The sequence below is a fragment of the Canis lupus genome, chromosome 5 (assembly GCF_048164855.1).
Source record: "Canis lupus baileyi chromosome 5, mCanLup2.hap1, whole genome shotgun sequence".
Classification (NCBI taxonomy): Eukaryota; Metazoa; Chordata; class Mammalia; order Carnivora; family Canidae; genus Canis; species Canis lupus.
This window is the reverse complement of record NC_132842.1, coordinates 2,899,973-2,927,697: the sequence shown is the minus strand read 5'-3', so window position 1 is coordinate 2,927,697 and position 27,725 is coordinate 2,899,973. Positions and strand designations below refer to the sequence as shown.

The 27,725-nt window shown below is 44.5% G+C and overlaps 2 protein-coding genes across 9 annotated transcripts in view; one reads left to right on the top strand and one right to left on the bottom strand.

The window, feature by feature from the left end:
- The window catches only part of CCNY (cyclin Y), a 334,546-nt gene that overhangs the window by 212,607 nt on the left and 94,214 nt on the right, over positions 1 to 27,725 (bottom strand). The window contains exon 1 of one of the 8 annotated variants that reach the window (XM_072825244.1): positions 23,519 to 23,738. The exons of 5 other annotated variants lie outside the window; for them this stretch is intronic. In XM_072825244.1, coding sequence (XP_072681345.1) covers positions 23,519 to 23,672 — 154 coding nt within the window. In that variant the 5' untranslated portion in view covers positions 23,673 to 23,738. Of the gene's footprint in view, positions 1 to 23,518; positions 23,739 to 27,725 lie in introns of those variants that run through there. 2 more of the 8 variants (XM_072825243.1, XM_072825253.1) reach the window with 2 other exon arrangements.
- On the top strand, positions 217 to 9,541 carry LOC140633158 (small ribosomal subunit protein eS6-like). Its single transcript, XM_072825255.1, has one exon. It carries the CDS (start codon positions 708 to 710, stop codon positions 1,308 to 1,310), a length of 603 nt encoding a protein of 200 aa, XP_072681356.1. The 5' UTR covers positions 217 to 707; the 3' UTR covers positions 1,311 to 9,541.

Here is a 27,725-nt window from a genome sequence, read left to right as displayed (position 1 = left end):
ACCTTTAGCCTGGGGTGTGATCCTGGAGACCTGGGATCGAGTCCCACGTAGGGCTCCCTGCATGGGGCCTGCTCCTCCCTCTGCCTGTGTCTCTGTATCTCTCATGAATAAATAAATAAAATCTTTTAAAAATAAAAATAATAAAATAAAAAGTACAACCTATAGTAATGTTAATTTACGTTAGATTATTTTGAATTATTAGAATTATTATTTTATAGTAAGAGAAAAAGAAAATTAGGAGGTCATAGTTATAGCATTACTCCAATTCAAAGGCTTGTTTGGAGGTTCTAGCAGGGGAGTGCAGCTACTCCTATACCCTTGACAGAATAGTCCTCCTCTATCAGGGAAGGTGGCCCTCTTCAGCCAAGGATAGCTTCAGGAGGGATGCACAAAGAGCAGTAAGGAGGGAAGGGGACACCAACCTAGCCAGCCAGCTCAGTCAAATCAACTATGGTGGTCAATGGAGTGACAGATGTCACAGCCAGATCGCCCCCACATCCTCCATGACCCCAAATTGAAAGGAATACACATCTAAGTCTATGTATACAAAATAAATGTATTTGAGAGATATGAACCAGTGAATAAACAGATGAAAAATACCTGTATTTTAGTAATCTCCCACCACATAAACTTGCTTTCTGACCCATAAACCTGTATTTTTTTTTTTTAATTTTTTAACAGATACATGTAGGGTAGGCCGCTTCAGGATGAAGCTGAACATCTCCTTCCCAGCTACTGGCTGCCAGAAACTCATTGAAGTGGATGATGAGCGCAAACTGCGTACCTTTTATGAGAAGCCTATGGCCACAGAAGTTGCTGCCGATGCTCTGGGCAAGGAATGGAAGGGTTACGTGGCGCGAATCAGTGGTGGCAATGACAAACAAGGCTCCCCCATGAAGCAGGGTGTCTTGACCCATGGCCGTGTCTGCCTGCTGCTGAGTAAGGGGCATTCCTGCTACGGACCCAGGAGGACGGGAGAGAGGAAGCGCAAATCTGTTCGGGGTTGCATTGTGGATGCCAATCTCAGTGTTCTCAATTTGGTTATTGTAAAAAAAGGGGAGAAGGATATTCCTGGACTCACTGATACTGCTGTGCCTCGTCGCCTGGGGCCCAAAAGAGCCAGCAGAATCCGAAATCTTTTGAATCTGTCAAAAGAAAACGATGTCCACCAGTATGTTGTTAGAAAGCCCCTAAACAAAGAAGGTAAGAAACCTAGAACCAAAGCACCCAAGATTCAGCGTCTTGTTACTCCACGTGTCCTCCAACACAAACGTCGGCGTATTGCTTTGAAGAAACAGCATACTAAGTAAAATAAGGAAGAGACTGCAGAATATGCTAAACTTTTGGCCAAGAGAATGAAGGAGGCCAAAGAAAAACGCCACGAACAGATTACCAAGAGACGGAGGCTGTCCTCTCTGAGAGCTTCTACCTCTGAGTCCAGTCAAAAATGAGATTTTCTAAGAGTGACAAAATAAATAAGATCAGACACCAAATAAATAAATAAATAAATAAATAAATAAATAAATAAATGTATCTACACATATCATTAGGGTGTTTTGTTCATATTAATATAAAGTAATAGTGTAAAATACTTTTAAAAAAGCATTGCTCTGCATGGTGGGATTATAGGTAATATTTTTCTATAGGCTTCTCTAAATTTTCTACAGTGAATATGCTGCTTCTGTAATCAAGGAAATAACAAATATTGTCTTTAAAAACAGAATCAGGGATCCCTGGGTGGCGCAGCGGTTTGGCGCCTGCCTTTGGCCCAGGGCGCGATCCTGGAGACCCGGGATCGAATCCCACGTCAGGCTCCCGGTGCATGGAGCCTGCTTCTCCCTCTGCCTAAGTCTCTGCCTCTCTCTCTCTCTCTCTCTCTCTCTCTCTCTCTGTGACTATCATAAATAAATTTAAAAAAAAAAATAAAAAATAAAAATAAAAAAATAAAAACAAAATCATTCATTTTGGTCTCATAAAGGTAAATACAATTTGACAGTTCAGCTTCTGGATCAATCTTATCCATATCACATTTAAGCTTAAATGGTAACACAGATTCACCAAAAATTAAGTATCAAAACACAGATCCTTCCAGCAACTCCATTTCTGGATATATACCCAAAAGAATTAAAAGCAAGGATCCAAGCAGACGTTTATACAGCCACATCTGCAGAAACATTACTCATGATAGTTAAAAGATGGAAGGAATCCAAATGTCCATCAACAGATGAGTACACAAAATGTGATATATACATATAATGGAATATTATTCCGCCTTAAAAAGGAATGAAATTCTGATAGATGCTATACCCTGACATTATGCTAAGTGAAATAATCCAATCATAAAAGACAGGTATTGTATATGGGGGTACATATATGAGATACTGGGAGCAGTCAGGCAGAAAGACAGAAAGCAAAAAGGTAGCCAGGGGAAGAAGACGGAGATGGAATTATTATTTAGTAAGTACAGAGTTTCAGTTTAGGAAAATGAGAAAGTTCTGGGGAATGACAGTGCTGATGCCTGTACAACAATGTCAATGTACCTAAATGGCTCTGAACTATACACTGAAAAATGGTTTTACGGTTATGTATAACTTTGCCACAATTAAAAACACACACACAGTTGTTTAAAATGACAACGTTTGCAGAAATCCAGTGACTCTGTATATATCATGGATAGCCTAACCTAGGATTTTCAAGCAAATGGCATCTATAATTTTTTTTTAAGATTTTATTTATTTGACAGAGAGCATAAGCAGGAGGAGTGGCAGGCAGAGGAGATGAAGAGGCAAGTTCCCCACCGAGCAGGGAGCCCAATGTGGAGCTGGATCCCAGGACCCTGAGATCGGGACCTGAAATGAAGGCAAACCTTAACCGACTGAGCCACCCAGGCACTCCAACATCCATGAATTTAGATTAGATGTGAAGAACAGAGTAGACAGAACAAAGGCTCTCAGAACAACCTTATACACATTCACATAATAGCTTATTACAGAATAGACCTCTATACAGGTGGGACAGGACAATGCGAAATACAATAGCCTGAAGGACAATTAGAGGCAATACAACTATTTTGTGTGGAGTTATCAATCACATCACAAAATGAAAGAGGTACAGAAGAATGCTCTGCCATGGTGCCCCAGACACCCTGCATTTATCCAAATAGTCCATGTAGACAAGATCTGAACCACAGTTGATATGACTTGGAGGAATATCTTACGATCCTCCTGTATCACGGGGGGGGGGGGGGGGGGGGGGTCTAAGGAGCCACTAAGAGGTTGTCTTAGTCCATCTATACTGCTATTAACAAAATATCACAAGTGGATAGCTTACAAACAACAGATATTTATGTCTAACAGTTCTGGAAGGTAGAAGTCGAAGATCAGGGTGCCAGCATGGTTGGGTGAGGGCCCTTTTCTGGGTTGCAGACTTCTGTGTCCTCACGTGGTAGAAGTGGCTAAGGATCTCTTTGGAGTCTCTTTTATTATAAGGTACTAATCCCAATCCTGAGGGCACCATCCTCAGAACTTAAGGTCCTCCCAAAAGCCCCACATTCCAATACTAGTGTTAAGATTGCAACACTGAACAGGGCAGGGAGGCAACATTCAGATTAGCCTCCCTGTCTCTCTGGTGGCTGCCATGAGACGGGTTCTCACTGCCTCCTGGGTTCTGGTGAAGTATGGGGCTCTCTGTACATTCCTCCACTCCGCACCAAATAGAGTTCCAAAATATAAACCCACTTAGCTGCAATCTAGACTTGGCTTCCTGGCAGTAGTGTATCCCATGACACATGCCAATACACTGGCCCCTCTTACTTCAGCATCACCCTGCTTGGTATGTTGGAAAAAGATTACAGGAAGCTGGCACCTTTCACTTATTCTTTTTTCTGTTTGTAGGTAATCAACCACCTAAATCTAAAAGTAATTTGTTTTTTCTTTACTGATAAAATTGGTCAGGCCTTGGCCTTGCCTTGTCTTACAGGTGTGAGTTCAACAAGAAGTAGTCACAAATGGCACCAAGTTCTTGAGACTACTGCTACAAACCAAATGGTAATCTTTACATGTAAGCGGGATAAAGCAGACAGTTGTTAAAATTCACCTTCTCAATTTCACTTGTTCTTATGTGCGGTATGTAGCCTTACCTTCCTGCACTAAACCCATCCTTAAGAGCAGATACAGGGGCGCCTGGGTGGCTCAGTGGTTGAGCATCTGCCTTTGGCTCAAGACGTGATCCCGGGGTCCTGGGATGGAGTCCTGTACCAGGCACCCTGCAGGAAGCCTGCTTCTCCCTCTGCCTGTGTCTCTGCCTCTCTCTCTCTGTCTCTCATGAATAAACAAAATCTTTAAAGAAAAAAAGAAAAATAAAGCAGAGACATGCTCTCTTCTACTTTCCTATATAATTTTATCAGCTCCAGATAGATAGCATTATGCATTGGCAGTACTCAGTAAGTATTGCTGACCACATGTCATTTAGTCCCTGAGCTACAAGCAGATAAGGTGCTACTCTTTGATTTCATAGAAACAACAAGCAAAATCATGACAGTTTAAAAAAAGAGAGATGTATTTAAGGTCACATTTTCAGGAATCATGATTTGCTACTGATACTATGTGATATTCTATAAGGAAAACATTACATCCATATTTTTTAAGAGGGAAGAAAATTTTTTTTCCCACACCAAGAGAAAAATGATTTCTACAAAGCAAAAATCCTGCCAGAAACTAAGGAAGTGCTCAGGAACAATTAGGACATATCTAAGGAATATAGTTTGGAAAGGAACCAGTTTAAAGAGGCTCCCACCACCAAATCTGGTGCTGGGACAAGTCCAGCAATAAAAAATAAGAAGAGATTACAACTCACCAAATAAGAATCCATGACTCCATACTGATTTTTATACAATGGGGAGAAGGAAGAGCTCTTCCTTACACTGCCTACCAAAAAACAGAGAAGGAACTAAAAAATTATTAATGGACATTACAACTAATGAGTGAAAGCTTGATAAGAAATAGAATACTTACATAGTCTCAATCTCCCCACAAATTACTTATTATTATTAATTAAAGCTACATTACACTGAAGAAACCTGAATGGTACCACTCCTCAACCAAACAAAAAAACATCACCAATGATGAGACAAACGGCATGTGCCTCTTCATGTATCACTTCTGTGGTATTCCTGCCAAAAATGTATATACAACCTGAACCTAATCAAGAAAAAACATCAGACAAACCCAAATTGAGTGATATTTTACAAAATAACTGGCCTGTGCCCTTTAAAAATGCCAAGGTTGTAAAACAAAAAGAAATGTTTACTAGCTGTAAAATGAATGCAGTATCTCTAGTTGTTCAAATATTTACTGAGCAACTACTATGTGTCAAGGACTGTTCTAGATAATGGGAATATTATGATGGGCAAGACACACACTGTCCCTATCCTCATGAGTTTATATTCTGGGGGAGACAGACAACAAATAGGCAAACAAAGTGAGGTAAGAAAATGATAGAACTGCCACAGTGATGAGAGTTCCTTTCCCTGAATTGTGTTTCTAGGGATAGACCCCCGAGGAGGTGACACAGGTTGCCCAAGAGCCAACAAGGTAGTTTTCTTTGGGAAGATCTTGCAAAGTAGAAGCTATAACAAGTGCACAAACCTTGGACCAGGACAAGCTTGGTAGTGTGACAAACATCAAGTAAGTCCTTGTGGCTGGAGTCGCTATATGAGAAAGGAGATTTATGTGGCAAGCAGGGACAGAATAAGGACTGTGAGCCATGAGGAGGAGTTTGTGCTTTACTCTAACTACAATAGGAGCCAAAGTAGGTTTTTACGCAGGGCAGTGACATGATCAACTCCACATCTGTTAAGGGGAAAGAGACAGGATTAGAAGAAAGAACAGCCTGAAGAGAGTAAAGCAAAAGAAGCAATTAATAATAATAAGCCAGAGAACTTGCTCCATCTTCCCAGAGATTCCTGCAACTGCAATACAGAGTCTTTTTTCCTCTACCAGATTCTAACAGGAAATAGCAGCACTATTACCAAATCTAAATCTACAATAATGGTGTATTATGTGAGTAATACATTAGGATAAATAATTGGAGTAGATTTTTCCAGAGCAGCACCACCCAGCAAACCTTACTGAACCCAAGTGGACCCTGCCATAACCAGAATCACTCTTCTGGTCTCCACATCCGCCCTGCCCCAGTGGCACTTGCCTTGCTTCCCCCATTCATATATACCACCAGCTTCCCCACTCAGAGACTTCTGAGAGCTGTTAAGAGAGCTATCTACCACACAGCAATTCCCAGACAACTATGTCAGTCTCAACTTTTAATCAACAAAACAATGCTTTAACATATATAAAGGTTAGCATTTACCACATACTTAATCTGCTTTAATTGCTGCTACTACTGGACGGCTCAAATCAAACTCTAAGGACAAAACTCAAAACTAATCTCCTGATTAATCTACAAAGCAAAAAGAAAATTACTCCCAGGAAAGGCCTTCGGTGTCTATCTTCATAATACAAAATATTTTACAGCTGGGCAGCCCGGATGGCTCAGCGGTTTAGCACCGCCTTTGGCCCGGGGTGTGATCCTGGAGACCAGGGATCGAGTCCCATGTTGGGCTCCCTGCATGGGGCCTGCTTCTCCCCCTGCCTGTGTCTCTGCTTCTTTCTCTCTGTGTGTCTCTCATGAATAAATAAATAAAATCTTTAAAAAAATATATTTTACAGCTATGTCAAAGTATGTACTATTTTTAAATGCTATGGAAGTAAATATGCAAAAATGTCAATAAAAATCTTTGCTTCTTTATAATTTATTTAAATCAATTAGATTGATTTAAAGCATGGTTTATGTGAAGACACTAAATGGGCAGTTTTAGAACAGAAGAGAAAATGCTAATTTCAAGTTACATAAACTGCTAAAAAAAAAAATCTAAGATAGGAAAGTTGACAGATGTTCACAGTATTAGAATGTTTTGTAAAAAAATAGATAAATCTGAAATTTATAAGGGGCAAGTTCAAAAAGAAAGAGAAATAAATTGTAATTTTATTCAAAACTTACTGATCTTCTAGCTTTCGAGTTAACAAAAGTCTCAAAAACATTTCTGTTAATTTCTTAATATAAACAATCATGTTTTTCTGCTAAGGTTGGTCTTGTCAAAAATGAACTCCCCGCGGAGTTTTACCTAAATTAATTCATCTTAGGTCTACTATTTTGGGAGTATATTGGGAATGTCTTAGGAAAACCAAAACATGTATTTTAAAAACAAAATATGAGGGATCCCTGGGTGGCGCAGCGGTTTGGCGCCTGCCTTTGGCCCAGGGCGTGATCCTGGAGACCCGGGATCGAATCCCACATCGGGATCCCGGTGCATGGAGCCTGCTTCTCCCTCTGCCTGTGTCTCTGCGCCTCTCTCTCTCTCTGTGACTATCATAAATAAATTAATTAATTTAAAAAAATAAAAATAAGAAAAATAAAAAATAAAAACAAAATATGAGAAAATTACTTCTGTCCTTCACTGGGCTTCCCCCAACCATTTACTATCCTCTCCAACCTCACCCCTTGTATTCATTCCCCACAACAAACAATGGTAAGTCTTCCTGTCCATACTCAACCTTGACCTTGACCATGTCATAGATGAGTCTTCCTGTCCATACTCAACCTTGACCTTCACCATGTCATAGATGACTGGACACCTTTCACAGGGGGAGCCATCCTATCAACTAATTTAAGTGAACTCAATCCTTTCTCTTAGGAAATCGGAACAGAGCTTCTAGTCAGTCTTTTGCAGACCTAGAATTGAAGACATTGAGGTAGCCATTTGCTACCGTGTATAGAGGAAGAAAAGAAGCTATTTTATAATAAAGATTCACAGAAAAATAAATAAACATAGAGAAAGATAAGATCAATTAAAACTGACAAGAGAATTTAAAAGTAAAATATTGAAAGAAATAGCTGCCTCAGTTCCTACAAGCTATCTAACTCCCAATTCCAAGTAAGACTCAGGTATGTTCTGCGCCATTGCCTTCTATAAAAATATTCTCATACACTTCCAATAATACTTCCCTCCCCGGTTCCTCACCCAAATCAGTTTTAGGGGACTTCTGCTACAACCAAAAGAAGTTTTAATTAATGCTTGTGGTAAGGAGCCTCCAATACAGTCCCTAAAGTATCTCTAGGTATTCACATTCTTGTGTAACACCATTCCCTTGAATGTAGGTTGGATTTTAGGGATTTAATTCTAACAAGCAAGCAATGATGGAATATTACTTCCAAACTTGGATCATAAAACAGCTGTGTCTTCTATCTTGCAGGTCTCTCATGCTTTCTTTCACAACACTTGCTCTGAGGGGAGGCAGCTACCACGTTGTCACTAGTTGTGTGATGCTAAGGAGCAATCCCTCTTAGCACAACTGCTGTATCTGTAAAGTGAGGATCTCTATGGTACTTGATTGTATGAATGTTCTAGGATTCTATAAAGGCTATTTTCTCATACTCAACAAAAGCAATATACTGCTTTCACAGGTCTGAAAACATCTATTCTCTCTCCCACATTATACCTTTGAGTAATCATTTTACAAAATCCAGAATGTATGCAAAATACACAAAACTGGTCTCCACATCCATCAACTATGAAATCTTTTAGAATCAATGTCTTCTTAATGTGCATAATTCATTACATAAGATGTTTGGGAATTAAGCCACCAACAAGTTCCACATTCCTTACTGACTTCAGAATTAACCTATGTGCCAATCCACCCTGGCACCTTTCAAAAACAGTTTCCTTCTGCCTGCAGCACACTTCCTGCCTCTTCCCCACTCCCATCCCTCTTGCCCTTGCCATAGCCTTCTCTGACCACATCTCCTCATCAACCAGGACAGAGGTAATCACTCTGGCTTCCCTTCTATCTCTGTATACTGCAATCATCCATTTGCATATCTGTCTCCCCTTAAAAGATTATTAGGACCTTAAGGGCAAGGTCCAAGTTATATTGATCTTGCATTCCCAGCATCCAGTGGGGAACATGGAACTTAGTACTTGGAGGAACTTTTTGTTTGTTGACCAAATGAAGAACTGAACCTTAAACTCCTGCGGGGGTGGGAGGCAATCAAATTCTCACACTTCTTAAAAATGGCCCCTCTGCAGAGCCAGCATACCTATGGGACTGACCACAGTAGCCATGACTCTGAGCCTCATTGCAGGCACCAAATTCCCCCCTAAAGTGTTAGAAAATAAGCATCTCTCAGCCAAGACTTGCCTACTGAATTCCATTTTCTCTCCAACATCTTCTCTGTGGTTGAAGAGAACACATTCTAGAATCATTTCCACATAAGGGGTTTACCACTTACTAAAATGTTAATTTAAAAGGAAAGGAAAAAAAATAAAAAATAAAAAATAAATAAAAGGAAAGGAATTCCTGTAACTTCTCTGCTTGCCTAGGCCCTTACAGTAATAGCATTCTGCTTAATACAATCTCTTTATCTACAGCGAGAAATCCAAATGAAAACCTGTCACCACTTCTGGACTCTGGGAAAAAAATAGTAATAATAATTTTGTGCTCAGTTTTCAGCCACCTCACACATTGATCCCACCATCAGGATTAACAGTTATTTTCAAATAAAAAATCAACAGCAAGAGACAAGTATTCTAGATAAAAAAATGGAATAAAAAAAGTGAAATAAAGGCCAAAACATTATATACCAAGCATCTTATAACAGTACTGAAAATAAGATGAATTATTTAGACAGTCAGAAACAAACAACACAGCTAACTTAGATCTCTGTGATCATTCCCATCACAAGCTGGCTAAACTGAAACACCAAACTGTACAATGAGAAATGGCTCCAAAAACTGTTAAGCTAAAGACATTAAAAGCAGCATTGGTCTTTATTAAGAGAATATAATTTCCATTCATTATAAATACCCCTTTACTCACAATACCTTAATAATGAGCTAGTTACCCGTTCACCAAAAGAGGTCCTCTAAAGGCACCTAACAAGAAGCATTTTTGTTCCTCTTGTTCCAATGCTTTTATATGCTTAAAATGAAAATATCTTAAATATTCTATAACCATAATTTTCTGTTGCAGATTTATGCCCCTGGTCCCCATGCTAAGAGCCCTTATGTAAGTAGTACAAAATATGTTTTGTCCTATTTTCATTTCGTGCAAACAGGCTTTGTATACATTTGCATTTGAAAACCAAATGAAAGAACTCAATACATTTAACTTGGGTAAGGCTAGACCTTCCCTGAGAGACTTCATTTCACAGCAACAGGCATATACACTAGGGTTGCTCAAACTTTAGATTCACCCTTAAAACAATACCTAATGTCACTTTGGAGAATACAAAAAGAAAAGAGAGAATATAACCAAGGTCTAGCTGTTTCTGCATGGCTTAATATGATCTAATGAGTTTATCTTCCATATCCCTTCCAGGTGTGCCAAATGAACTAGAAGCGGTTCCTTCTTATGACTCCCAATAATGCTACTAAATGGTTCTGCAGACACTGACATGACAGCCCCAGAAATAGTCACAGCACCGAGGACTTGGTCTTCCCATCATTCTCCCAGGAGCCTTTTCTTTTTTTTTTTTTTTTATAAATATTTTATTTTTTTAAAGATTTATTTATTTATTTATGCGAGAGAGAGAGAGGCAGAGACACAGGCAGAGGGAGAAGCAGGCTCCATGCAAGGAGCCTGATGTGGGACTCGACCCCGGGTCTCCAGGATCACACCCTGGGCTGCAGGCGGCGCTAAACCGCTGCGCCACCGGGGCTGCCCCCAGGAGCCTTTTCAATCTCAGACTAATGGCTCCAGCAACCCAGTTTCCCTCTGTGTTTTCTAACAAGGGTGCTGAAAACCACCTCTCTAAATGAATAGCTGTACTTTTATAATGATAACGTTTCCTAACAAATAATATGTGCTATATGGACACAGAAGGGCTTGACTATACATTTTCAAACCTCAGGCTTTTGGAAAATATCTTCAACTTCATGAATCACTTCCAGGGGTGCCTGGATGGCTCAGTCGGTTGGTTGAGCGTCTGCCTTCAGCTCAGGTCCTGATCCTGGGGGTCCTGGGATGGAGTCCCGCACTGGGATCCCTGCTCAGTGGGGAGTCTGCTTCTCCTTCTGCCCACCACTTATGCATGCTCTCTCTCTCTAATAAACAAAATCTTTTTTAAAAAAAAATTTTTCAAGTCACTTCCGTTTGTATCTTTACACTTTTATATCTAAGGGACTGACATTTTGAGTTCAAATATTTTTAGAGGAAATGTCTGTCAGGAATACAGCACCACCACATTTTTTGGAGCATTTTTCCTCTAGATAAGCTACAAATCAAGAGTTGAATCTTCAACCTCTATTTCAAGAAGCCAATACCACCATTTCCTTATTCCAGCAGAAGTGTCCTCAGGTAAAGAAAGTGACTCCTGAAATCAAATAATTGAAATAGGTACCTCCCTAAATATGTTTCCTTAAAAGTATAACAATGCAACACAGATGCAACCAAGAGGTTTTTTCCCCCAAAGGTTTCTAAGATGTTCTTAAGTATCAGACAGCTGAATCAAACACCCATTCTGTTCACCTCAGGAGGCCACGTCGTCAAGCTGTTGGTTGAAATTTCAAAAGGTCCACAAAAATACTAAATTGTACTGAACATTTGTCAAACCCAGCCAAAGCTACTGCAGAAAACACAGTCAGATCAAAGAATTACAGCTTCTAACAGGCATTCCATTTTTATATTCCTCATCAAAACAGATTCTCAAAAGGAAAGTCTACTGTTAGTACTATAAAATATGAAAACCCACACACAGAACTAGCTGATTTTTAAAACTGAGTAAAAAATAAAAACTGTTGGCTAAAAGAAGAAAAATTTACCATACCTTTTTGTGTATTACACTAAAAAGAAAGAGAAAGAGAAACTAGAGGAAGAAGAAAAGAAAAGAAGAGAAATCATAAAGGAAGAAAATTAAGTGATTTTTTAAATTCATTTTTGAATTCAAGTAAAGAATTTACACACCTTCTGGTACACACAGAAAGCTATCCTAACCAGCCATTGTTAGATTTGCAAGCAATGTCTTTCCTGTCCATCTTAGAACAGGATGCTAGTTCTAATGAGTTCAAATGAACAATGCAACCCTTTGCAAAGCTGGGGGAAGAGGGCAGAGCATAGATCACATCAAGTCCAGATCACCCCTTGGAGCTGTGCAGCATAGAGTCTATGAAGTTCTACACCCACCCCATCCCCACCCCCTGCCTGAATGTGTCAAAGCCAGGGACACAGCAAACCATTTCGAAGTTGCTTTACTGTTTCCTTTTCACCTTGAATTCAATGGTTCTCAGGAGAAGTAGAAGGAGAGTTGCCTCCTTAGGGAAATTATATTTGGCAATGCAAGGAGACATGTTTGGTGTCACGACTGGGGATAGGAAGATGCTACCAGCATCTACTGAGTAAATGCAGTGATGCTGCTAAATATCTTACAATGGACAGGACAGCCCTCACCACCAACAAAGAATTATCCTGTCCAAAATATCAATGCCAAGGTTGAGAAACTCTGATATAGCTTAAGAACTCCTGCTTTACTGAAAGGGTTCCTGAATTTTACACTAAGAAGCTAGGCTCAGTGAACATACTTTCACACGTAAATATGACTAAACAAGATAAAACCCATTTATGAATGTTACTGTGAGGATTAAAAAACTAAAAATTATATAGGCAATTTATAGACTGTCCTTCTCTACTGGACATCAATACTACAGTTTGACACCATATTTCGAATCATGTTCATTAGAGCCAGATACAGACAGAAAAGGGAAAAGCATTCATCTGATGCCTTGAACTATCAACATTCCATGCCCAAAGTGAATACACAGATCTAATCTGAGAACAATGGAGACTGGGGGGCAAGGACAAGGCTGCATTAAGCCATGCCTACGTGGAGGTAGCTGGCTGCCATCTAGCAGACTAATGTCACACTTACCTACTGACATGAGCCCCTTGCTTTCAAATTTTCACTTCAGCCAAACAAACACTCCTTCCCACAATTCCTTTCATTCTTTCCTTCTAGTCCTATCACAGTGTTGTCTTATAAATACCCAGGCACAGTAATAAATTTCATTTTCAAAAAACTCAACAAATGTTCTCTCAAAAATACTTATTAGTTAAATGAAAGAAGAAAATATTGTCTGGATATCAAGTTTTCTGGTTTCATGTCAGAATTCCTCTCCCAGCAGAACATCTCTCTCAATTCTGAAAGTCACTGCCATGCTTACTATCCATCTCAAATCATTCTCAACGATGCAGAGGCACCCAAACATCACCCAATATAAAAGCAACCAATCCACTTCTGATGCCTATTTCTTACGTCTCAGGGCCTTGCTAGGCTATTACAAGGCATGCTGTGCTGTCTTGCACCTGGGTCCCATCTTAACGATGCTGCCACAGTTCCTCCCCACCTCCTCTGCTCATATACTTCACTTCCAACACCCAGAGGCTGCCAACAGCTTCCTAACTTGAGTTACCAAGTAACCCTCCTACTGCTCTACAAACAGCCAAGCGTGCTCAAAGAGCTTGCATGGTGCTTAAGATACATGGCCTGTCAGAAAAAAACCATCTTCCACTGAAGCAAATGGTTTGCAAAGCAAGAATATGTTTCCCATCTCTTAAATTTATCCCTAAGTGGTTAATACTTAAAAGTCACACATTTGAATACCGGCTTTGCTAGGCTTCCTCTGCACTTCCTACAAAATCAAAGAAATGGAAAAAAAATCAGACATTAGATTTATTTTATATAGAAAAGGATCAAATATATGCTCAAGTTAAAGTGAATAAACGATCTGTATCTCTTCAGTAACATCAACTTTAGTTTTCAGGAGGCAGAAGGTGATCTCTAATGCTATATAAACCCTGTTTACCCATGCTTTTCAAGCAAAACTACACATTAAAATAACAGTCCATCACTTACACATAGCTGGAGGCTGTGGGAAAATAAAATTACCCATATAAACTTCCAAAAGTAATCCTCACTGTAAATAAAGTAATCTCTGATGAATTTGTAAGTTTGAAATTTTTGAAACTGAATTAAACATGGCATCACAACTTCATTTCTCAACCTGGACTTTGACTAGGTACACAGAAGCCCTAAAACCTACTCTTTTAAGCAACTATACAAAGTCTGGATCCAGGGATCCCTGGGTGGCACAGCGGTTTGGTGCCTGCCTTTGGCCCAGGGCACGATCCTGGAGACCCGGGATCGAATCCCACGTCGGGCTCCCGGTGCATGGAGCCTGCTTCTCCCTCTGCCTGTGTCTCTGCCTCTCTCTCTCTCTCTCTCTCTCTCTCTATCATAAATAAATAAAAATTTATTAAAAAAAAAAAAGTCTGGATCCATACCTAAAAGCCAGAGATAAAGGATAATTATGATTACACTTAATGGAATAGATGTATTCAATTAATATCCTTAAAAACTGTAAATTCATTAATGGACAGAATACTAAATTTTGAGTGAAATCTTTTCTTGAGAGACAAAAAACAGATGTTTTAACCCATCCATGCATGCACTAATTCCTCTGATTAATGGTAAATTTGCAGTGAAACAAAGAGTTTACCAAATATAATCAAAATACTTTTAATAACTTCTTTTTCCCTTTTTGCCCACCAAGAACAGAAGCAACCATTCACAGGAAAGAATCTGTTTATAAAATGTTTTAAACACATCCACGGGCTTGCAACACACAGCTATATTACATATGAACTCTCATGCAGGGTATTTCCTATACTTCCTCCTTAAAGCCAGAAGGTCTATAATCAGAGGTGTCCAAAATAGAAGTGACTTGCATTTCATCATCCAACTAAGATTTTCTACAAGGCTCACAAAGCAAACTGGCAAGGATGCAATTGCAGTTGCTAACAATTATCTTTAGTGTACTCCAGCTGTACTTTTCTCAGTGCCAAAAGCCAGCTGACATGTCTACAGATGCTAGTAAAGCTATGCTGAGCATGGAACCCACAATTATCATACCCAATGAAGCCCCGCTATATCCCAAGTAGGGAGTAAAGATCACAAAGTGATGACCCAGGAATTAAAATTATATGTAGTAGGTAATGTGGCTATAGATTATTGTTAACCAACTTAACAATAATTTTTTATCAAAGTAGTATAACTATGGGAAAGTAGACACTTAGCCCAGAAATGTTAGCATCGTCCAAACATTTTATTTTTTTTAATTTATTTTTTATTGGTGTTCAATTTACTAACATACAGAATAACCCCCAGTGCCCGTCACGCATTCACTCCCACCCCCCGCCCTCCTCCCCTCGTCCAAACATTTTAGAACTCTTTTATTACTTCCTATGTTCAATTTTTTGGCCATACTAAAAAAACAAATCAAAAATAAAAGTTCCTTAAAATAAAAAATAAAAAAATAAAAGTTCTTGACAAAATCAAAACTAATATATAAAATGTCAATATTCTGACAAAGGTGAAGAAAAAAAGACTTCAAGGTTTTCCAATCCAGTATTTTAAAGCAACCTTCCTGGCAAGGTAACAGAGATGTCCAGAGTGTAGTAGTCTGTAGCTAACCAACCCCTGAGATGATCTCTTTTCTCAAATTCACCAAGACTTTCCAGGCAAAATCTTGTTGATCTGAAGTATCTGTCAATTTGTGTGTCAACCCTCAATTGAAGCTTTGAAATATCCCTTTCCTCCAAGAGGCAGACAGCAAAAAGAGGCACTAGAAGAAGTAAAAGAGCCATAGAAAACAACTACAAACAGCATAAATGACCCAAGAAAAGGAAAGGAAAAGTGGGTTAGAGCTCTCTGCAATTGTGAATCTAGCTAGACTTTCTGGAAAGAAATGGCTACAAACAGCCAATAACCTGTTTTGGGCTATTTGAGCTCATTTTTCAGTGCATGAATTCCCCTTTACTTAAAGCAGTATTTTAATACAATAAATTTATGCCTTAAAACCTTCTCTGAAGAATTAAAAAAAAAAAAAAAAAAAAAGCACCCTTCCTTCAGCCTTCACTTAAGGATACATATTACCATTCCTAGGAACTTCCTTCCCATGACACAGTCAGCGGACCAGCTGGGTGGGCTCCATTCCCTCCAGGAGTACCACTGCTCACTATATGACGCCATGGTGTGACTCTGAAGAGATGCAACCCAGAAGACCAGTAAATGTTTGAAAGAGTCGTATTCCTATTCCAACTTCTACTGCCAGCAAGCTTCCCATTCAAGGTCATACAGCTCTATATAACCTCATCCTACCCACTTTAAAATTCCAGTTATCCTTCTGGCACCATCTTATGAACACTCACTACACTGATGTCTTTGTTAGGATGAGCCCCTCAGGCTTCTAGTTTCTCTGCTTATGGAAAGTTCAAACACAGTTGCTGCAGATCTTGGAACACAATATTTCATGCAAGAACATCAACATGAGTACTGTGTTCATAATAACATACATTCATCGAGTACTTTCTGGTTTATTAAGCATTTTAACCTCATTTTGTTTTTTATGTTAGGTACCTCAGGGTATAAGGCTAAGCAGTAATTTTAAGCACATTCTTCTCAAGCAGCGAGGAAAGTGAGGCTCAGCAAGATGGAGGTCCCATAGTAAAGGCAGAGCCATGTCTGGGACATGTGTCTCCTGGTTATTGGGCTCCTGCTCTTTGTCCTCTACACACTTCACAGAGCCAGAGGCACATTCTAAGAAGACCCTGTCCTGGATTTATCCTTATTGAGCCCTACCTCATTCTTCAGGAGACACAGGGCAGAACAATGTTGAGTCTCAGAGCACAGAGAAGAAACGGTTTCTGACCAAGACTCCCAGCAACAAACTACTCAATGTTCCAAGATGATGCAAAATGTGGCAGGGAACATGAACTCTCTCCTTCCTTCCAACTACAAGCTGAAAATGATACTGAATGCATGATATCAACTACTATGGACTCACCCCTGCTGCCTATATGTTGACTCATGAAAGGATTCATCCTTTGAAGTATGACAAGCATGATATCATCAAGAGCACTCTTGTGAAAAATACCAAATGCTGCTTCCTGAAAGTAAGCCCAATATGACATACTTGGAGCTACATCCCTGACCTGGTGTGACTAAAACAGAATTTCAATGCCACTCACATGTCTTACACCTTGTTATTTCTTTCCTTTTGGTTCTACCCCTTCCTAGATAGGAATGAATTCAATGTTTGTGTTAACTTCAGCCAGAAATGTGAAAGTAATTTATCTCCTTAAGATAATAAAGACACTCCACTTTGTAGAAAAGGGTGAGAAAATCTACCATTCTACAAAATTATTTAATCTTTGCCTCTTTCAAAAAGCAGGCAGAAAAGTAAAAATCCTAATCACAAAGTATTGCTAGCTCAAAGCATACAGACGATGAATGAATGTTTTAAAGCAAAGTGGACACGGGCCAGGCACAAGGACAGGGGTCAGTTTCTAGACCCAGGTCATTCCCTAACTAGCTGTTACAGGGCCGTTGAGATGTGGAGCTCTCGCAAGTAATAGCAGATTGAATCCTAACCCTGACACTAACTAGCTATGAGACCGTGAGCAAATTTCTTAACCATTCAGTCTCAATTTTCTCCCCTGTAAAATAGGAAGAATGATATAAAGATTAAAAGAGATAACACAGGTCAAGTAATTAGCATAGCACTTGGGCCAAAGTTAGCACACAGTAAATTCTACTACCCTTGTCCATGCTCTGCATGAACTGGGCAGGAAACTGTACCTCTCCAAGATTCAGTTTACTTATCTGTAAAATGAGGGGGAGAGTAAATGACTCCGAGACTAAACTAGAAAGGAAAATAACTAAGTAAAGGTTGTGGATTCCTCATCAGTGCTTTGGAGAATGGTCCCCTCTGCAAACCTTTAACATGCACCTCTCCAATCTGCCTAATACATGTCAGTCCATGCTCAGTCAGAGTGTCTCCACAAATCTTGCAGGCAGTGCAGCTAATATATCTTAGTATGGAATGAAAATCCACAGATAGAGTTTTGCCCATCAGGCTGGAAATGGTCAGTGGGTCTGAGACACAAGAAGAAATCCAAAGAGATGAGGCTGCATATACCCAAAGAAACCAAGATCAGTCATTTAAGCTAATAAAATAACGTGCTTAGATTATAAATTGCTTCTTTCTCCCCCAACTCTTGTAACAGTGAGTGCATTTTTTTCTAGCTACCCTTCCCAGACCTAGGATAAGCCCCTTAGGCTTCTAGTTTCTCTGACTATAGGAAGTTAAAACACTAATTGCTGTATATCCTAGAACGTTTCACATTTAATAAAGAAAATCACCAAGAGTGGCTAAATTACCTATGTTGCAATATGCATATGTGTATGCATATTTATGCATATGCATAAACATTGCATATGTTTATTAGTACTTTTTGGTCTATAAAGCATTTTGGCCTCATTTTGATCTTTAAGGATGTAAGGCCACAGCTAAAGCCATTCATCTGAACAGATAAGGAAAAAAAAAACTAAATATATCACATTGTTAAACAGACTACCATTAGCCATGGTTTATTTCAGGTTAGTTTTTTTTTTTTTCTTTTGTTATGCTTTATAACCTTTAAACTTCATTTTCAGGATTTCACCCTACCTGCTACCTCCCAGGTTAAAACACAAACAAAACCAAAAAGTTTCATATCCACTCTACTTTCATTATTACAAGTCTTGGTCTTTCTCTACTTCCCTCCTGCTTTTCTCATGCAATAAATACACATGATGGTACTTTGACTCCAACATCCTTAAGTTGTTGGCTTCACTCATTCATTCAAATACAGAGCGTCTTCAGGGTAAAAGGCACTTAGGTTACAACAGCAAACAAAAATGTTCTATTGAAATTTACATAGTAGTAGATAAAAATAGTTATTATATATGTATATACTTACAATGTATATTACAGATGATTTCTAAGAAAGAAACAGTACTTCAGAGAACGTATACTAGAACTGCTGATGAGGTAATAGGAGAGATGTTAAAGGAGGTGGTGAGGAAGGCCTCACTGAAAAGAAGGAGGCATGAACCAAGACTGTAAGCAGTCAAGAGAGTTAGACAAGAGGAAACAAAGAAAAATATTCCAGGCAAAGGGACAGAACAAAGTCCTTGGGGTGACAGCATGTCAGGTGTATTCAAGGAACAGCACTGAAGGATAGATGCCAGTGTACCTAGAGTGAGCTAACGAGTTGAGTGAAGAAAGCAGGCAGCTCACACAGAGCTCTGAAGTCCATTGTAATGACTCCATCCATGGTAAAAGTCCATTGTAAAGCTTTTACTTGGTATGAAATAAGGAGTCACTGCAGTTTTACAGCAGAGGAGTCACATGTTAAAAGTTTTTAAAAGGATCTCTCCATGGCTGCTATGCTGAGAACGGACTGTAGTGGGCAAAGGTAGAAGCAGGGAGATCAGTTAGGTGGCTTAGCTCAGATGAGCAGCAGGAGAGGTTTAAGTGGTTAGATTCTGGATGTATTTTGAAGGTTGAGAGCCATTCTTTCCTAGCAGATTGGATACAGGATGATGGAGAAACTGGGTTGTCAGAGAGAACAGCTGATCTACACAGGATGAAATTGCCGGCAATTATTTTGAGACAAACTAGATGTTACAGGCATTCTCTCCTGATTCACTTAGTCTCAATTAATCTTAAATTCTCTTTAAGTCCACCCCTTTGTCTCTCCTCCTACAGAAATAATCTTTTTTTTTTTTTTTTTTTTTTTTTATTTATTTATGATAGTCACACAGAGAGAGAGAGAGAGAGGCAGAGACACAGGCAGAGGGAGGAGCAGGCTCCATGCACCGGGAGCCCGATGTGGGACTCGATCCCGGGTCTCCAGGATCGCGCCCTGGGCCAAAGGCAGGCGCCAAACCGCTGCGCCACCCAGGGATCCCCTAGAAATAATCTAATCGGGGAAGACCAGTCTATTGAAGATAGATGTTTCTTTTCAGAGAAACTGTGGCTAAGACTGCAAGGACACACACTTTACCCTAGAAAGCAACCCCAGGACTAATTAATGTTTGATAGCTAATCAAGCAACAATGGGAAGTTTCTATGTGTCAATTACTGACCATATGACTTTGGGCAAGTCATTTCTCCTCTCTCTGCCTCACTTTTTGTCTTAAAGAAAGGACAATATTATCCTAGGGTTATTGTGAATACTAACAAGCAGAGCAGCATCTGGCACAAAGTAAACAATATCTAAGGGCTGCAAGCATTACTACCACTGTCGTTAAGTCTTTTTGTTATTTCTCAATCCCAGAATAATTTTATAAGAAATACCTAGGGAGTTAGTTGATGAGTCCCATATACATTTCCAAAAACATGAATTACCTAACACCACAAAGTACTTTGTACTTTGAGTACAAAGACAGGACAAGTTGCTGGTAGGTGTCATAGAAACCTAACTGCCCTAACTGCCCTGACTCAGTCACTGAAACACTATAGGACAAATATTACCCATTGTGTTTTGAGCAGGGAAAACATAAATTCAAACCTTATGCCTCTGTGATTTTAAGAAACTGACCTATCACAGAAGCCCCATGAACTCCTCTGAATCTTCAATTCTATCTGTCTGAGATGTCTTTAGGAATAAAGATGGTACTTGAGCACTTCAGGTGTTATATACTAGAATAAAGAATGCTTCAGTAGTAGTTTTTAAATGTTTACTAATCATCTATCAATATAATTCAGAAGTTAAAATCTATACCTATATGCTATTTCTATATGCTATTTAACTTAAATCTGTTCTCTTCTCCCAGCTTGATACTGAATGAATTTCTATGGAAAATGTCCCTGAACAACAGACTTATCCAGCCAGGGATTCTCAATCCTACCTATATCTTCGAATTACCTGGAGAGCTTTAAACATACTAACACCAAGGCCCAGTCCTAGATTTCTGGTGTAATTGAAACCAATGTTGAGAAACATATATAGGTAAATCCTATAAGTATTATTTATTGAATTTGGCAGAGAAAATATCGTTTAAATAGTAGATTAGGGGATGCCTGTGTGGCTCAATGGTTGAGCGTCTGCCTTTGGCTCGGGCATGATGGCAGGGTCCTGGGATGGAGTCCCACATTGGGTTCCATGCAGGGAGCCTGCTTCTCCCTCTGCCTATGTCTCTGCCTCTCTCTGTCTCCCATGAATGAATGAGTAGATAAATAAATAAATGTGAATTAGTATTTCGGTTTAAACTAACATCATCAGGGCAGCCCGGGTGGCTCAGCAGTTTAGCGGCGCCTTCAGCCCAGGGCGTGATCCTGGAGACCCGGGATCGAGTTCTGAGTCGAGCTCCCTGCATGGAGCCTGCTTCTCCCTCTGCCTGTGTCTCTGCCTCTCTCTCTCTCTCTCTCTCTCTCTCTCTCTCTCTCTCCTCTCTGTGTATTCTCATGAATAAACAAATAAAATCTTTTTTTAAAAATAAATAAATAAACTAACATCATCATATGAACTAAGTTCTGGAGCAAGAGGACAGTACAAGCCTAGATTAGAAATCTTTTTAACATGTGCGAGAGTGTCTTAAACTATCCTGAAATTCCAAAACCAGATTTGGTGGTCCTCTGAAGTTTTCTCAAAACTACTTGAGACCAAATCTTAGATTTCTTTCAAATGAAAGAACACACAATACTATTCTCTTTTTGTCTAGCAAAATCCTTCTAAGACGTAGTGCCAGGGGATCCCTGGGTGGCGCAGCGGTTTGGCGCCTGCCTTTGGCCCAGGGTGCGATCCTGGAGACCCGGGATCGAATCCCACATCGGGCTCCCGGTGCATGGAGCCTGCTTCTCCCTCTGCCTATGTCTCTGCCTCTCTCTCTCTCTCTGTGTGTGACTATCATAAATAAATAAAAATTAAAAAAAAAAAATCCTTTAAGACGTAGTGCCAAATACCTGGTTATAATTACTTTTTTTCCTCTCATTTCCTTACTATAGTCAGTAATAGCATGCAGCTTGGCTCTAAGAAATGTACATCTTCCTTTTGTATTTTTTAAATTTGTATTTAAAACATAAAGCTTCCTCCCAATATTAGTGCACAGCATGGAGAAATTATTTCCAAATGTTTTTGCCTGTCAGTGTTGTATAAGACTCGGTAATGGCTTTCTATAATAAACTCCTGTATTCATTCATTCCTTTAAAATATAATACTTATTAAAACCTTTACTATATACCACACATTTCTTTCAACTGCTTGGACCATACCAATAATCAAGACAGTCCAGACTTTAATACCCTTCTAGACGACTTTAAATGCATTAAAGTATAACTGTAGTTCAAAGACATCTAAAGAGTAGGTTAAGATAATGGAAATCTATTATAACTACACCAGAAATATCACACGGAACCCTAATTTACTAAGTGCCTACTATAAACCAGATGTTACATTAGTGCCTTTAAGATACAGTACTCCTTTAATAAAGTTGCTGTCCTGCAGAGATGACATAACTCTTTAGAAAAAATTAAGAGGCCAAACAATGAGAAAATTCTTTCCTTTAGCAGAGTTTAAATTTGGTTTTCCAGACTAGAGGGAATTCTCCATCCTAAAGCTGACTTGTAATAGAGTTGTGTCAATTCATTCACACAAGAAATTTTTCATCTTAGTTGAACTACACCAACTGTATGAAGATTTGGGGGTTAAAACAAGAAAATCACGTTGCATGAGAATATACTTCCAAGTTCACATTTTAAGTTGAAAATTATGTAAATTCAAGCATGATGCATAAACTACCTATCCATGATAAGCCAGGTAGCTTAAGGATAAATTAGTACTAAGGAAGATACTGTGGAACCAATAATATAAATACACATTACCAGGTGCAGTGATCAGCCCCTTATCTTCCCTTACAAACACTAGTCCGAACATCACTCAGCTCAATCAGAAATCCATAGGACAGTCATTCTGCGCCAAGCAAAAACCGGGTGACAACCCAAAGCTGTCTCCAAACCATTCTGATAATAATTGAGTTTGCTGTGTGTGTGTTTTAAGTATTCAGGTGACTCTATTTCACTCCAATCCTGCACATACCTCCCCGCCACAAAAAAAAAAAAAAAAAAAAAAAAATTAAGTTTTTAACGGAAATAAGGAGCTGCCCAATGGGGTCAATCTGTAAGTTTCCGGGGGAAGCCGATACACGCCAACCCTGTTCTCCCCACTCTAGGTAGAGACTGATTCCGAAAAGGGATTCACTCATTTCCGCCAAACATCATCCAGTCCTTCCGCCTCCCAAAGGACGAACGAGAAGAACTCGGCGTGCGGGGCCCGCAGGCTCTCGGGCCGCCCCCAGCCCAGCACCGCCGCTCTCGGCTGGAGCGCGGCCAGCTCGCGCCGCCTCTCCACCTGCGCCCCCCGCCCCGCGCTACTCCCGAGCCGCCCGCTCGGGGCCTCGGGCCTCGGGGCCTCGGGGTCTCGGGGGCCGGGGGGGCCGGGGGGGCCGGGGGGCCCGGGGGCGAAGACCCGGTCCTGCCCTGCGGACTCCGGGGCGCAGGCAGAGGCGCGGCGCTGGCGAGGCTCACCGTCGATGTTCTCCCGGTCGCTGATGTGCTGCAGGTTGCAGCCCGTGTCCTCGCGGCTCAGGTCCGCGTCGGGCCGGTAGGACTCCAGCCGGGAGTGGGCATTCCTGCGGAGCTTGGGGCTGGACGACACGCAGCACGAGGTAGTGTTCCCCATCTTCGGCGGCCCCGGCTCCTGCGGCTCTCGCCTTCCTCCCGGTCCCCCGGCGCGGGGCGCGGGGCGCGGGGCGCGGGCGGCGGGCGGCGGGCGGCGGGCGCGAGGAGGGGAGGCCCGCCCGCCGCCGCGGGAGGGGGCGGAAGCGGCGGCCGGCCCCCGGGTCAGCAGCGGCGGCGGCGGCGGCGGGTCCTCGCCATGGGCGGCGGCGGCGGCGACGAGCGGGCGGCTCCCGGCTCCCCCCTGCCTCGCTGCGCGCCCGCCCAAGTCCCGCGGGCCTGTCCGCGGCGGAGGAGCGCTCGGGTCCGCGCGACTGCGGCCGCCGAGCCCGGCTCACCCCGCCGCGGCCATGGCGGGCGGCGCCGCGCAGGCCGCCTCACCCCCCGCGCTTCCCGGTCGGCGCCCGGGTCTCCGGCGGCGGCGGCGGCGGCCCACGAACAGCTTCCGGTTCAAGCGAGGGAGACGCGAGTTCGTGAGGGCGGAAGGGCCGGCGGGCGGGCGTCGGTGCGGCCCTCGGGCGGGGCGCGGGGCGCGGGGCGCGGGGAGCCGGGAGCCGGGAGCCGGGGAGCCCCGCGCGGCGAGCGAGGATGCCCGCCCCCGCCCCCTACGGCGCCCGCCCCGCCCCGCCCCGCCCGGTCGCCGCCTCTTCCCTCTGCCCTGGAAGCGGATGGGCGGCCGAGGGAGGCGGCGCGCCGAGTACGGAGCAGGGGTCGGGGCCGCCCTCGGGCAGGCGGGCGCGGGGGCCGCAGACCCAGCCGGTGGGAGCTCCGCTCTCGGCGTCCTCCACCTCCCCCGAGCCCTCCCCGGGGACCCGAAGTGCGCGGCGGGCCTGCGCCGCCCTGGGCCCGGCCGGGTCCCCGGGGGCCGCGGATAGGGGGGACGGAGCCGGAGGAGGGGCTGGGGGCGCAGTGGGGGAGGGGAGGGGAGGGGTGCGCCGGGGTGCCGCGGGGGGGCGGGGCGGGGACGGAGCCGGAGGAGGGGCTGGGGGCGCAGTGGGGGAGGGGAGGGGAGGGGTGCGCCGGGGTGCCGCGGGGGGGCGGGGCGAGGACGGAGCCGGAGGAGGGGCTGGGGGCGCAGTGGGGGAGGGGAGGGGAGGGGTGCGCCGGGGTGCCGCGGGGGGGGCGGGGCGAGGACGGAGCCGGAGGAGGAGCTGGGGGCGCAGTGGGGGAGGGGAGGGGTGCGCCGGGGCGCCGCGGGGGGGCGGGGCGGGGACGGAGCCGGAGGAGGGGCTGGGGGCGCAGTGGGGAAGGGGAGGGGGAGGGGTGCGCCGGGGTGCCGCGGGGGGGGCGGGGCGAGGACGGAGCCGGAGGAGGAGCTGGGGGCGCAGTGGGGGAGGGGAGGGGTGCGCCGGGGCGCCGCGGGGGGGCGGGGCGGGGACGGAGCCGGAGGAGGGGCTGGGGGCGCAGTGGGGGAGGGGAGGGGGAGGGGTGCGCCGGGGTGCCGCGGGGGGGGCGGGGCGAGGACGGAGCCGGAGGAGGGGCTGGGGGCGCAGTGGGGGAGGGGAGGGGAGGGGTGCGCCGGGGTGCCGCGGGGCGGGGCGGGGCGAGGACGGAGCCGGAGGAGGGGCTGGGGGCGCAGTGGGGGAGGGGAGGGGAGGGGTGCGCCGGGGTGCCGCGGGGGGGGGCGGGGCGAGGACGGAGCCGGAGGAGGAGCTGGGGGCGCAGTGGGGGAGGGGAGGGGAGGGGTGCGCCGGGGTGCCGCGGGGGGGGCGGGGCGAGGACGGAGCCGGAGGAGGGGCTGGGGGCGCAGTGGGGGAGGGGAGGGGTGCGCCGGGGTGCCGCGGGGGCGGGGCGGGGACGGAGCCGGAGGAGGGGCTGGGGGCGCAGTGGGGAAGGGGAGGGGGAGGGGTGCGCCGGGGTGCCGCGGGGGGGGCGGGGCGAGGACGGAGCCGGAGGAGGAGCTGGGGGCGCAGTGGGGGAGGGGAGGGGTGGCGCCGGGGCGCCGCGGGGGGGCGGGGCGGGGACGGAGCCGGAGGAGGGGCTGGGGGCGCAGTGGGGGAGGGGAGGGGGAGGGGTGCGCCGGGGTGCCGCGGGGGGGGCGGGGCGAGGACGGAGCCGGAGGAGGGGCTGGGGGCGCAGTGGGGGAGGGGAGGGGAGGGGTGCGCCGGGGTGCCGCGGGGCGGGGCGGGGCGAGGACGGAGCCGGAGGAGGGGCTGGGGGCGCAGTGGGGGAGGGGAGGGGAGGGGTGCGCCGGGGTGCCGCGGGGGGGGGCGGGGCGAGGACGGAGCCGGAGGAGGAGCTGGGGGCGCAGTGGGGGAGGGGAGGGGAGGGGTGCGCCGGGGTGCCGCGGGGGGGGGCGGGGCGAGGACGGAGCCGGAGGAGGGGCTGGGGGCGCAGTGGGGGAGGGGAGGGGTGCGCCGGGGTGCCGCGGGGGCGGGGCGGGGACGGAGCCGGAGGAGGGGCTGGGGGCGCAGTGGGGGAGGGGAGGGGGAGGGGTGCGCCGGAGCGCCGCGAGGGGGTGGGGCGGGGGACGGAGCCGGGCTGCGGGCGGCGGGCGGCGGGCGGCGGGCCGCGGTAGGGAGGGGCTGGGGCCGCGAAGGCTGTCTCGCACACCGGCGGGAAAGGGGTTGTCTTGTTTGGCCTGTTTTGTTTTAAGCATTTAAAAGGAAACGGGACCCTGATTTGGGATTTCTCGCGTCTACTTTGAGTTCTGACCTTGTTTTAGAGGGTGGGGTAGATCTTGGGGGTTCCCGGGCCACACTCCTGTCGAAGTAGCCGCAGTGGGAAGTTAACGTGCGGACCGGGACCGCTAACGGGCGCTGTCCTGCACTTTCCAGGGCTGCTGAGGGCGTCTTGCGGAGACCAGCGTAGCCTGAGCGTGTGAGCGGAGATCAAGGGACGCGATGGGACGTGCCTGGCCCACGGTTGGCGGGCTCCATGCCCTCCCAGCACCCCACAAAGACCTCCTCAGGGTGCAGAAATAATCTTCCCATTCTTTCCAAATAGTCAGTGAGCAAGTCAGGAGAGACTCAGGGGAAAAAATGGCTGTGAACACAAAAAATACGGTGCAACCCTCTTCATTTATATCTGGGGATACTTGAAGCCCAAAAAGATGAAGCGCCTCGATTTGCCCAGGGTCCCAGTACAAGTCAGTGATAGATGCAAGCACTGAAAGGGAAGAAAAGGATTGCGGAAACTAATACATCATCAGCAACGTGTGGACTTCTTACCTGAGGCTTTATAAACACGTATTTCGTTTAATTCTTGATATCTAGCCCTTTTTACAACCTGTACTCTCTCTGCCATGCAGTCATGTTTATACATTTATCAGCCAATAATCAAAAGAGCCTCATGCTCTCCAGTGGATTAATGCCATTTGTTGCAATAAGTGGCGGATGTCCTTGGAAAATAAATGGCAGCAAAGTACTGATGTTGACAAGATGAGAAAGGGAGTTCCAAAGAATTGCAGCCCTGAAAAGGTGGGTAGATATCAACAAGACAAAATAATGCTCCTTATTAAGGTGGTTCTGATCTTGCTTCCCAGGAAAGTTATAGGGACATAACTGCAAGTCACTGAATGTGAATATTCACATTTCCGGGGCTACAGCGTGCGGATAAGATGGATGAAAATTGGGACGGGGGTTATCATATTGTCTGTTCTGATTGCTGGTTTGTAATTGGGGCACTATAAACACCCAGATACTGAACCATAAGTGTATGGCATATCCACTCAGGCATATTAAATAATTTTCATTTAATTGTGGAATTTATAATGTTTTATTAATGAAATGGTTTGAAAGGTTTAAGAGGAAAGGCAGAGTAGCTGTTTGCAAGCTTCCTGTGCTGGCGGGTCACTGGGCAGTGTTAACAAAAAAGAGCATCTCGAGGCGAAGGAAGACAGGACCAGGGGTCAGGGTAGCCACAGACTTGCCAAGGTGTGGATGGCCATTGGTCTACAAGGGCTTTTCCATCCCCCACCGTCCTCATCCCCTCTTCCACATTCCTGCTGTGTTCCCTGTTGGACTTACTCAGAAGTCTTGACTTTTAGTGTATAGGCCCAGGACTACTATTAAAGCCTTATCAGTGACTCACCTGAGTGCCACCCCCTTTTGCCCTT